This window comes from Sarcophilus harrisii, chromosome 3 (genome assembly GCF_902635505.1).
Source record: "Sarcophilus harrisii chromosome 3, mSarHar1.11, whole genome shotgun sequence".
NCBI lineage: Eukaryota > Metazoa > Chordata > Mammalia > Dasyuromorphia > Dasyuridae > Sarcophilus > Sarcophilus harrisii.
Genome location: NC_045428.1, coordinates 596,177,101 through 596,189,132, shown reverse-complemented (window position 1 = coordinate 596,189,132; position 12,032 = coordinate 596,177,101). Strand labels below are relative to the sequence as shown.

Here is a 12,032-nt window from a genome sequence, read left to right as displayed (position 1 = left end):
GATGTGAATACAAAGGACATTAACCTCAAACTGACTGTTTCCTTCTGGCTGAATTAAGTAAGCACTACTCTGGCCTCTAGGCTAGGAAGAAAGATGAATGTAAGTTCTAGTTTAATTAAAAGACTTGGAGAACAAATTGGGGAGTAGAAGATCAAGAGAGGGAAGGGATGGAATGTTGAAAACTGCCAACAGTGCCAAAGAAAACATTAATTAAGCTATTAACTGTTAATTAACCAAGCTATTAATTAAATAAATAAATAATGCTGTATTCTGTGATCTATGTTCTGGCCTACCATAAATAAGTCATATTAAGCTTAACATTGCTCTATATCCAAGCCATTTCTATATTATAGGGAGAGATATGGAGGGAGAGGGAAGGGAAAGGGATCCAAAATGTCATAATCCTCCATGCTCTAACAAATGGCCCTGTCCCAAGATTTATGGTAACATAGCTATCTTGAACAAGGAAAAGCTATTGGAGAATGAAGTTTCAGTTAACAGTCCATAACTAAACAACCCTATATCTCCAATTTCTTCTTCCTGGACCCCTCTCCTCCAGAGATCAGTAGGGTTCTCCCACAGAGCTACATCAAGAATTCAAACTGAATAGTAGTTTCAACTTTGGTATCATCCTCAGCGCTTCATTCTCTCTCACACATCCCCCATGCAAACAGCTGCCAGATGTAGTATCATCTCCCCTTGGACACTGCCACCATCTTGGTACAGGTCTCCATCATGTTGCATCTGGTGGTAGCATTCACTGAGCGAGTTCAATAACTTCCTGACTGGTCTCCCAGCTTCCTGTTCCTCTCCACTCCAATCAGCAGCCAAAGTGAGCTTCCAAAAACACAGATCTGATTATGTCACCCCACTCATTCAATAAACTCCCATGGCTCCCTGTTCCCTCAAGGATCAAACAGAAAATCCTCTTTTTGGTTTTCAAAGCCTTTCATAACTTGCCTCAAGCTCTCTCTTCTTATCTTCCCATATCTCTTATATCTTAAACTCCTTCATTTATTGCAACAATCTGTGACATTTTAATTCTTTTTTTTTTCCTGATGCAATTGGGGTTAAGTGACTTACCCATTGTCACACAGCTAGAAAGTGTTAAGTGTCTGAGGTCAAATTTGAACTCAGGTCCTCCTGACTTGGGGGTTGGTGCTCTATCCATGGTGCCACCTAGCTGTCCCTATTTCTTATTTCTTAGACAAGACAATCCATCTCCAAAATTGGGGATTTTTTTCCTGGTTGTTCTCCCATGTCGAGTAGTCTTTTCCTCCTCATCTTAAAACTTCTAGCTTCCATCAAGTCTCAGTTAAAATCTCACTTTCTCTAAGAAAAACTTTCCTAATCCACCTTTATCTTAGTGTCTTCCCTCCGAGATTGCCTCCAATTTGACCTTTTCTATATGAGTGGCTAGATAGTGCAGTAAATAGAGTTTTAGAGCCAAAGTCAAGAAGATCTGAATTAAAATCTGTCCTCAAGCACTTCTTAGCTATGTGACCCTGGGCAAGTCATTTAACCCTATTTGCCTCAGTTTCCTCATATGTAAAATGAGCTGGAGAAGGAAATCACAAACTACTTTAGTATCTCTGCCAAGAAAACCCCAAATAGGGTCACAGAGTCAGATATGACTGAAAAATTAACTGAACAATGATATGACAAAGAGGGATTAGATTTGTCTTGTTTGACCCCAGAAAACAGAAGCGGGAGCACAAATGGGATCAATAAAGAGACAAATTGTGACTGAATGTGAAGGAAATTGTCCCAGAGACAACCGACCCCAAATTGAAGAGACTTCTGCTCCAATATGGGTGAGAATGTACATCTTTGAAAATTCATGACTTTGGTTCCATGTCAGAAAAGCTTTCTTTATTAAGTCAACAAATACACCACTAGAGTCATACATTTCATCAAGAAATTAAGGAGAAAGTAAATTAAAGTTGAACCAGACCTGGAAGCTCTTTTCTAGCTCTAGATTTAAGAGATACAATATCATGGAAGGGGTAGGGAAGATGGGAGAGAGCTCAGAATTGGGAGTTCAGAATCATGTGGTCAAGACTACACTCATTTTGTGAAATTTGGCTTCTCCCCTTTGGGCTTATATTTATTTCCTTGGAAAATGACAAGGCTGGATTAGATGATCTCCAAGAGACTTAAATTCTGACATCATGTGTTCAAAGGTTCTCCTTGCCTGACATTCTGCTTTTAGCCTCCTCCCAGGTCTAACATCCCCTGTTCTAAGGGTCCTCCTATCTCTGATATTCTAAGCCTCCTCCCAGCTCTGACATCCCCTGTTCTAAGGGCCCTCCCAGCTCTGACATCCCCCGTTCTGAGGGCCCTCCCAGCTCTGATATCCCCTGTTCTAAGCCCCCTCCCAGCTCTGACATCCCCTGTTCTAAGGGCCCTCCTAGCTCTGATATCCCCTGTTCTAAGCTCCTTCCCAGTTCTGACATCCCCTGTTCTAAGGGCCCTCCCAGCTCTGACATCCCCCATTCTGAGGGCCCTCCCAGAACTACCACCACATTCTAGTGCCACATCCAGTTCTGACATTCTGTGTTCTCTGCTCTGACATCCCAGCTTCCTTCCATTATACATAATGGTGTTGTGAATGTGCTATCGGCTCAGTCAGGCTCAGAATCATGTAGGTGATAATTTGAGAACCTCACTCACTAATCAGGCCTGAGGAACACAGCCACATCAGAGACACTGACTACAGACCCAGAACACTGAGGGACCATGGGATAAGGGAAAAGATGCATCCTCTTCTGTATGCACAAGTTACTCATGCTCCAAACTCCAAATAACCCACTATTGTTTTCCAAGTAAAATTCATCTCCTTTTCCTGGCATTCAAAGTCCTTGACAATTCAACACCAGCTCCTCCTTCCCAAAATTTTTTTCCTACCCAAAGCCTTATATCATTTCCTTTCTCCACACACATCATTCAGAATGAAACTCACATTGAATTTAGAATCTGAAGACCTGTATTCCTATTCTTCTTTACTGATTAATTAACTGTGTGATCTGTACTCAGCTAACATACCTGGACCTCAGTTTCTGTACATGTAAAAAGAGGGGATTGCATCAGATGGCCTCTGAGGACCCTTAGAGTCCTAGAGCTACAGTACTGGCCCCTCGACTCCATCCAGGCTGGTCTGTTTTCTGCATGCAGATTCCCGCCCCCAAGGCTCCTCTTAGGCTGTCCTTGACCTGTCTTTCTGCTCTTCTCATCACAACCTGATTCTTGTCCACTTCTCCAGGACATTTCCTTAGTCACTCCTCTAGCCCCTAGAACAATTTTTCTCTTCATGCAACTCATAAAGTCCTTCTTTTCTGCCTCTATAATGATAATGAAAAAGAATGGCATCTACATAGTGTTTTATGGTTTGTAAAGTACTTTTATATATGTTATTTCATTTGATCTACATAAAAATCCTGAGAGGTAAGAGCTATAATTATCCCCATTTTACAGATTAGAAATAGGAGATTAGGTTGTATGCACCTAAGATCATACAACCAGTTAGTGTCTGTCTCACATGATAGATGGATTCGTCTTCTCTGGACTTGAATCTTATTTTTCCTCTCCTCTTCTTCTCATCAAACCATGGACTCCACGAGGGCAGGGATCATCTCTTGTCTAAATTCTGCCTCTGCTCCAGCTCTTAGCACGGGGCTAGAGAGCTGCCCATTGTGGCCTCTTATCGCACATTTATTGATGTAAGTGGAGAATCTTTGGGGATCAGAATGTTGGAACCAGAAATAATGAAATTTGAGCAGCCTAGAGTATCAGGAATAAGCAGGAAAGATTACTTCTTGAGGATCCAGAATCTCATAGATAGACACAGGAAATTGTCCTTAACTTTTGGACAGTCAATGATTAAATCAGAACATCAAAATTTTTGAAGGGGCTGGAAGAGACCAAAAAATCATTCAGAACGTTGTCTTTGAAGGTCCCAGGATGCTTGAGTATCACAGAACCTCTAGGGAAAGGCAGGCAGAGCTTGCGGGATGAGTAAGGTCCCTTAGCTGATCTCAAGACTGTGATTTTATTCCATCCCACTTATTCCTCCGAGGATCACCAGCCTTGATTGTATTCTGGATCCATTTCACATAACGGGATACACGAGTGTAGACACCTGGCCGGTTGGGTTGGCCACATGGGAAGTCTCCCCAGGAGATCACACCTTGCAGAGTCCCATTACAGACCAGTGGACCCCCTGAGTCACCCTGAAAAAAGAGGAAGAAACAAACTCAGTGATGAAATTGCATCCAGCCCAGGGAGGAAAACATAGACAGTGGAACAAACAGAAGTAGAGATATGCATAGAAAGGTTAAGAAGAAAGATAGAGGAAATTAAAGTGATGTATGATCCTGGGCAAACTTGCCTTAATTTCCCTGTTTGCCTCAGTTTCCTCATATGTCAAATGAGCTAGAAAAGGAACTAGCAAACCATTTTGGTATCCCTGCCAAGAAAACCCCAAAGATCACAAAGAGTGGAATGAGAACAAAATGACTGAACAACGACAACAACAAAAAAAACTAGAATCAAGGAAATTCTGGCAGAGATATAAAATGGAGAAAGAGGCACAGAGACAGTAACAGAAACAGAATAAGAGAGAGAAACATGCAGAGAGAGGTTGACAGAGACAAAGGCAGAGAAAAGTAGGCGTCAGAAGTGGGAGACCTTCAGGCAGAGACCTATAATAGATAGAAAGGAGTACAGTGGTCTCAGAACCCCTATCGTAATCAATCACCATGTTGTCTAGCTGGCTTTTTTTCTTTCCTAGGCTTCATCCCATGTGCATTCTCTCAATTTCCCTGTTCCCCCAGTGTTTATAAAGAAACCACCCTTGCTGAGTCAACAGATAGTCAACACCTCCATATTGTGTTTTGTGCTCCCATCATCATTTCAGCACTGCACCATTATTCTAGAGTGGTAGCCGAAGAAAACCGGGCTGATGTGGCCCCCTTCTGATGGATTACCATTCTGCACCCTGGCTGTCTGCTCTCCCAGAGACGATGGTTGGGTAGATCTACCTATAGCCAACGTTCTTTGGTACAAGATGTTGAGGAAATCTCTTTGGAAAATGATCCCAAATCAAGATGGTCACTCCTAATGCCAAAGACCCCAAACCACAGCTCTGGAGAGTGGGTCAGGAAGGTCAGGAAGCTTGGACCGAGTGATCCAGCCAGAGGAAAGGAGATATGAGTGTGGTTTAATGGAAAGGGTGCTTTCTTGGACTCAGATCTGTTCCTTACTTCCTTCATGATCTCAGGTCAGTCACTTAAACCTCTGATCCTAAGTATCCCAAACTTTGAAACAAAGTTCAACAAGACATTTCCTAAAGTATTTCAACTGTAAATCCTACAATCTGAAGGCCACTAGGGCTCCATAATTCAATAATCTCCATTAACAAGAAATATTCCTATTTTTACTTTTTTCCATAAAAATACCCGGAATAACTATAAGCTCCTTGAGGACAGGAACTGTCTTTTGCCTCTTTTTGTATCTCCTGCATTTACTTAGCATAGTGTCTGGTATATAGTAGGTGTTTAATCCTATTGATTGCTTGAAATTCCACATAAGGATACTGAAGCACTCAAGGGTTGAGTAATTTGGGCACTATTACATGCCTGTTCTCTGAGATAGGAATTTTTAATTCCTAGTTCTCTTTGATTCTGACTTTAGAAAGAAAAATGCCAAAGAAAGGATATATTCTGAAGGGATCATTCTCAGGGACTCCAGTATCAGAACTTTATAAGGAATAAAGGGTAAATATCAAATGAGAGCTAAAATTTGGACCTATGCATCTTTCACACTTTTCATGGCCAATAGTTTCCTCTCTCTCTCTCTCTCTCTCTTTGTCTCTCTCTCTCTCTCTGTCTCTCTCTCTCTTTCTTTCTCTCTCTCTCTTGCCCATTCTTCTCTTCCTCTCCTTGTCTCTCCCCTTCCTTCCCTCTCTTTTTTCATCTCTGTCTCTCCATATATCCTTCCATCTCTCTTTTTCAATGTCTCTCAGATTTATTTTAAGGTCTCTCTGACTTTCTCTTCTCTTACCCATCCCTGTGTGTATTGCTTTCTTTGTCTTGGGAGTTCTCTGCATATCTCATTCTCAGTTCAAATGCTGGAAGCTAGAAAACCTTTGAGAACTCTATCAGTCCCAGTGTTTTTATAATTATTGCTCTTTTTTCTTTCTTCTTTCTTTCGTCTTTTGTTCTCTTTGCTTTCTGTCTGAAGTTCTACTAAGTGCAGCCCTCATCTTCTTATATTTCTTTTTGTGTCTTTTTGCAGCTCTTCTCAGAAGAAGCAGCTCTGCTTCTGAATGTCCATTTCTTTGGCCCCTTCTTGGTGCTGGGGTCTGTCTGTGTGTTTCTTTCCATGACTTTGTCATTCTCTCTCCAAAATTTTGTATTACTCCATAAGTTTTCTATTTCTATCTGCAACTCTCATGTTATCGCTTTTTCTTTCTGTCTTGGCTCGCTCCCTCTCTCTGTTGACTTCTGTCCCCCTCTCCTCTTCTCTTTTCTCTATGTCTTCCTCAAAAAATTGTGGCTATTTCTTTGCAGTCTCAGTCTTTGCCTTCTTTGCCCTGTAAGTTTCTATATCCAAATGGACATCTCTGTCTCTCTTCTGTTTCTTTCTGAATTTCTATCTTGCCTTTATCTCTGGCTCCATGACTGTTTCTATATCTTTCCATGTTTAGCTGCATATAAATCTCTATGTTTGCATGCTTTTCAATGTCTTTCCTCTGTGTCTACTTTGCCATTTCCTTTTCTCTTTTGTCCTTCTCTTCTCCATCTCTTTAAATATCTATATCCAGATATTTCTTCTCTCTCTTAGATGTGAGGCAGGAAAGGAGCTCTTCCTCTTACCACCAATATGAACTGAAGTAGGGAATAATCATTTCCTATAGAAAGATTTCAATTTTCTCATCAGTACTACAAGGAAGTTGCATAAAATATCTTTTTTTTCTGGCTCTAATAGCTGACATTATATAAGAAATACAGTTTGTGAACTTCCCATATCTTTCTCTCACTCTGTCCTCTGTGACTCCATAGCTCTATCTCACCTCACAAGAGTCTTTGCCACCTTCTTCAGATCCAGCACACAGCATGTTGGGTGTAATCTTCCCAGGGTAGTTCAAATGACATTCCTCATCTGAGCGCAGTTGGATTTCAGCACACTGTAGGGTTGTAGGGTAAGTCACTGTGGGGAGATAAGAAGGATGAAGGCTACATCTTCTGACCTGCTATGGGGTAGAAAGTTGGAGAGAGGGAAAAGAAAGGAAAAGGCTGTAGATGGAAAAGATAGGAGATGATGAAATGGGAAGGGAGAGAAAAAGGAGTGAAAAGATAAGGAAGTTCCGGAGGTATAAGCAGGTAGGACAAGAAGGGGAGATAGCTAGAAGTAAGAAGATAACAGAGAGAAAAGAAAAGTGAGACAGATGGACACATGGGAGGTAGAAGAAAATGAAAAGAGATGTAGAGGAAGAGGGTGGAAGGAAATGGAAGAAGACAGAAACATGAGGAAATAGAAGGAAGCAAGGGATATAGAGACAATATAGTGATCTGGAAGAGATGTAGAAAGAAGGGAAGTTCAGGACATGGAGTTGGGAGGGAAGGAGATGTGATAGAAATTAATATCTGAAAGAGACCATCTATTCTCACTTGTACCCAAACAAGAATCTTCTTTACAACCTACTGAAAAAAAAAAAAAAAAAACTGGCGCTCAGTTTTTAGTTACAGATCTCCATGGAAGAGGAACCAAGTCTCAAGACGCGGTTCCTCTCTCTGACTCTTTCTTCTCTTACCCACCCCTGTGTGTCTCTTTCTTTGTCTTGGGAGTTCTCTGAATGTCTCATTCTTAGTTCAAATGCTGAAAGCTAGAAAACCTTTGAAACTCTAGCAATCCCAGCGTTTTTGTGATTACTAGTCTTCTTTTCCTGAGGTTGCCTTTCCATGTTTGGACAGCTTTCCCTTAACCAAGTCAAAATCAAAACTTTGCAGCTTCCACTCATTGCATCTAATTCTGCTGACTGAGGCCAAGAGGAAAGAGCTGAAGGCTTCTTCAGGCAGGCAGACCTTTAAATCATTGAAGAAAATGATCATATTGTACCTAGATGGGAGAGATGGGAGAGATAAACAGAAATAAGACATGGAGAGAGATGAAGCATTTTTAGATATCGGTGGAAAATAGACTTATAGGGAAATAAAGAGAGATGGAGAGAAATAGAGAGAAGGAAAGATGGGGGGAGATGTGAAACGGGAGATAGTAGGAGAGATGAAAAGAAATGAAGGGTGAAAGGAGGTGGGAGAGAAGAAATTTGATGAGGAAAGATGGAATACAAAGAGGATGATGATATGGAGAGAGCTTAAGAGAAAGGATGGGGGAAATAGGGAATTATAGATATAGTGAAGATGGAGGGAGATGGGGAAACTGGGAGAAAGAGGGATATTAGAGGTAGGTAGAAGGAGAAGGGGAAATGAAAGAAGTTAGGGAGAAATGGTAAGAAATAAAAATAGTTGGAAAGAATATGAGAGAAAATAGAACTGGGAGAAATTTGAGAAAGTAAAAATGGAGAAAGATGGAAATGAGGATAGACAGAGTCAGAAAGATATTAAGTATATTTGGAAAGGTGGGAGAGATGAGGAGATAGAGAAAATAGGGAAATGAAATATTTAAGAGAATTGGCTTAGATGAAAACGTCTAGTACAAGAAATGGAGGGAGATGAGGAAACTGGAAAAAAATAAAAAGTTGAAGATAAAAATAAAAGTTGAAGAGACACTTGAAAGAGATGAGGAGGAAAGGCAAATATCAGAGGAGAAAGGGTGTTAGAGAGATATGGAAAAGAATGAAAGAGAATATTTGGGGATGGTAGAAGGAGATGGGAAAAGCAGGGGAAAATATAAGGGTTTTGGAAAGAAATGAAGAGATATCAAGAGAGATGGGGAGATATGGAAGTAGTTGGAAAGAAAGGTAGAATGAAGAAGTTGATGAATGAATGATGAAGAAGATAGAAATGGGGGGAATGGAGATGAGAGAGATGGGGGATTTAGAATGAGCTGACAAAGCTTTTGATTAAGGAATGATATGGGGAGATATGGAGAAATTGGGATGATGAAAGACAAGGAGGAGGAGGAGGTGGGAAGACTGAAGAAAGTGAGATGAAGATAGGAAGAAATAGACAGTATGAAGATATGGACAATATGGAAAGAGACTTAGAGAACCGAGAGAAAGAGATGGCAGGAGCTGGGAAAGTGAAAAATGGGAAAGAAGAGTTTAGAAGAGATGAGGGGAAAAAAATGGAGGCGATCGAGGGAATCTGAGATATAGATAGTGATGAAAAGACACAAGGATACAGGGGGAAGGAAATAAGCTGGCTATAGGGGGGAAGAATAAAAGGATATCATTCTGCAATAGAGACTTAATATCTGTTCCTTGCTCCATATTTTGATGCCTTTACCCCTTGTGAGCCAGACCGATAAGATGCTTTCCCTGGAGAGCTATGGGAGGAAAGCATACCCTGAGGGCTCGTCGTGGTGCCCCATCCTGACACTGTACAATTAGTACCAGGAGGCAAGCAGTCCTGGGAGGGCAAGGGGAGGACCTGGACATGGCGGTTCAGCTGTGCTGGCTTCTGGAGATACAGGAGCATAATGTCATGGTCGTGGTTATGGTGGGTCGGACTTCTCCGGTAGAGTGGATGGGGGATAGAGTGGACGACCCTTCGGACTTGCTCTCCTGCCTCCCTGTAATTCAGGGAGTGTTTCCCCAGGAACACTGTGTACTGGCTGTAAACAACAGGGAAGGCAATTAATGAGGCAAACCCAACCAACTCTTCATCCCTATCTCCATGCCCACCCCATCCTTATTCCTCACCCCCATTCCCTTTTTTTCTATCCCTTCCCCATTGTCATCCCAATCTATCTTTACCACATACCATTCCCATCTACATCCCTATACTGAACCCCATCTTCATCTGTGTCCCATTGCCATCCCCATGGTTATTCCCATGCCCATTGCCAACTCCAGTCACATGGCACATACTCCTTCAGGCAATGAGCTGCAGTCAGCACCCAGCAGGGGTGGATGAGGATGCCTCCACAGAGCAGCCGTTGATTCACAAGTAGAGCCGCCTGCCAGGGCTGGGAGTGGGGGGCACACGCCTGGATTCCAGGGAGAGCACCCTGGCTACCATTAGAGCTGTTGAGAATCTTGGGGAATTCCTGGGAACTGGCTGGGAAGCAAAGGAGACAGCAGTCAGGGATAAAATAAAATGTGGGAAGGGGCAGTGGGGCAAGATGGGAGGGGAAAAGAAAAAGATCTAGGGGGTGGAGATCCTTATGAAGGGAATCTTATTGAGGAAGGGGTGGTTCATACAGGGATCATCAGTAGGATCAGAAAAAAAGGGATCTTGGAGTCTGGGGAGGATTAATGGCGTCTTGTACACAGTAGATGGTTAATAAATTCCCTAATTAAACATTTTAAGGGGGCAGGGGAGAATTTGAGGATTGGGGGAAGGAACAGAATGTTAGAAAAGGCAGATCTAGTGTCAAGACATTGGAGGAAGAATGCCTGGATGAAATCTGAGTTTGAGGGGAAGATGTCAGAAAGGAAGAGAGAAAGGAAGAGGAGATGAATTAGATTAGTGAGTAGAGTGAGGGACAGTAGGGGCAGGATCTGTGGGGCCAAAAGGGAAAACTCAGAAAAGTTAGATCTTCTTAGGTGGAGACAGGAGATCAAAGGAGACTGACGGAAATAACAGGGGATTCTAGGGGATCAGAGAGCAGAGTGTTTGAGGATCAGAAAAAGAGGATCCAGGAGTTACAGCCTAGGGAATCAAAGAGTTTGGAAAAGAAAGGGTTTAGAGAGTGAGGGAAGCTTGAGATCTTTAGGAGGAATTTGACAGGGTGGCAGGAAGACAATTGGGAGTTGAGAGAGGGCCCTGGGAACTGAGAGAAGGAACTAAAGGGTCAGGAGAAGGACACATGCAGAACCTGAAACCAGGTGAGATGAGGATAAACCAGGGCACACAGAGCGCTCCTGCACCTCCAGCCAGCCCCTACCCCTCCCCTCCCTGCTCCAGTAGCTCCCGGGCAGCAGAGGGGAAATGGGGCCAGAGGTCCTAATTCCCACACCCCCTCCCAGGGCTCGCCTCCGCTGCATTCTTACCTTGTGACAAGGCCAGGACCAGGGCCAGAGACAGCAGCCACATGGCCCCAAGCAGTGGAAGCTGGCCCAGGGTGGCGCTGTTGGAACTGGAGGTGGGAGAGAAGAGCACAGGGGAAACTCAGCTGCTGCCGTTCCCAGATCCTTCTCCTAGAACCTTAGAGGGGAAAGGCAGCTTGGAGCCCCTGCTCCACCTCCATCCATCCATCCTTTTCAGCTCATTCTGTCTCTTGCTTTCCCTATCATTCCAACTCCTTTATCTCCCCAGCTCCATAAAATGTGGACCCTGGCCCGTCTGAGTGCTGCATCCCATCCATCCTCTCCTATTCCCTCCTGGAGCCAGGCCGAGTCCATTTTTATTCTCCCAATTGTTTCTCCTTCCTCTTTCTCCACTTTGTCTTCTCCTCCTTTATTTTCTCTCCTCCATTTGACATCTTTCTCAGGTCCTCTTTACTTTCTCAAAACAATTTCCTATTCCTCCAACTTCCTCTGTTTCTTCCACTCCTCTTCTTTTCCTGCCTTCTTATTTTCTCTCCTCTCCCCTCTCTCCCTTTATTGGTCTCATCATTCTTTCTTTCTCTTTCGTCTCCCTCTCTTCTTTTCCTCTTTTCCTTCTCCTCTTCATCTCTTCCCTTAATTTCATTCTCTTCTCTTCTCCACCATACTCTTCTCCCCCTCCCAAGGTCCCTAATAGCCCCCAATACCTTTGGGACCCCTTGCTCTCCTTCTAGCTCCAGTCTCCTTTGAGGGCCACCTTGTACTGAAGCTTTTAACCCATGGCTTCCCTCCCCCATGAGCTTGCAACTTCTTCCTTATCCTTGTCCTCCCCCTCCACCCCCTCACTAATCCTCATCTTGAC

The 12,032-nt window shown here is 43.0% G+C and overlaps 1 protein-coding gene across 1 annotated transcript; it reads right to left on the bottom strand.

Moving 5' to 3' along the window:
* Positions 1-2,449: 2,449 nt before the first annotated feature.
* KLK13 (kallikrein related peptidase 13) lies at positions 2,450-11,323 on the bottom strand. The gene is made up of 5 exons (XM_012547103.2): positions 11,177-11,323; positions 10,052-10,241; positions 9,527-9,795; positions 7,073-7,209; positions 2,450-4,229 (listed from the first exon to the last, which is right to left on the bottom strand). The coding sequence occupies exons 1-5, from the start codon at positions 11,217-11,219 to the stop codon at positions 4,035-4,037; spliced, it is 834 nt and encodes a 277-aa protein (XP_012402557.1). The 5' UTR covers positions 11,220-11,323; the 3' UTR covers positions 2,450-4,034.
* Positions 11,324-12,032: the final 709 nt, after the last annotated feature.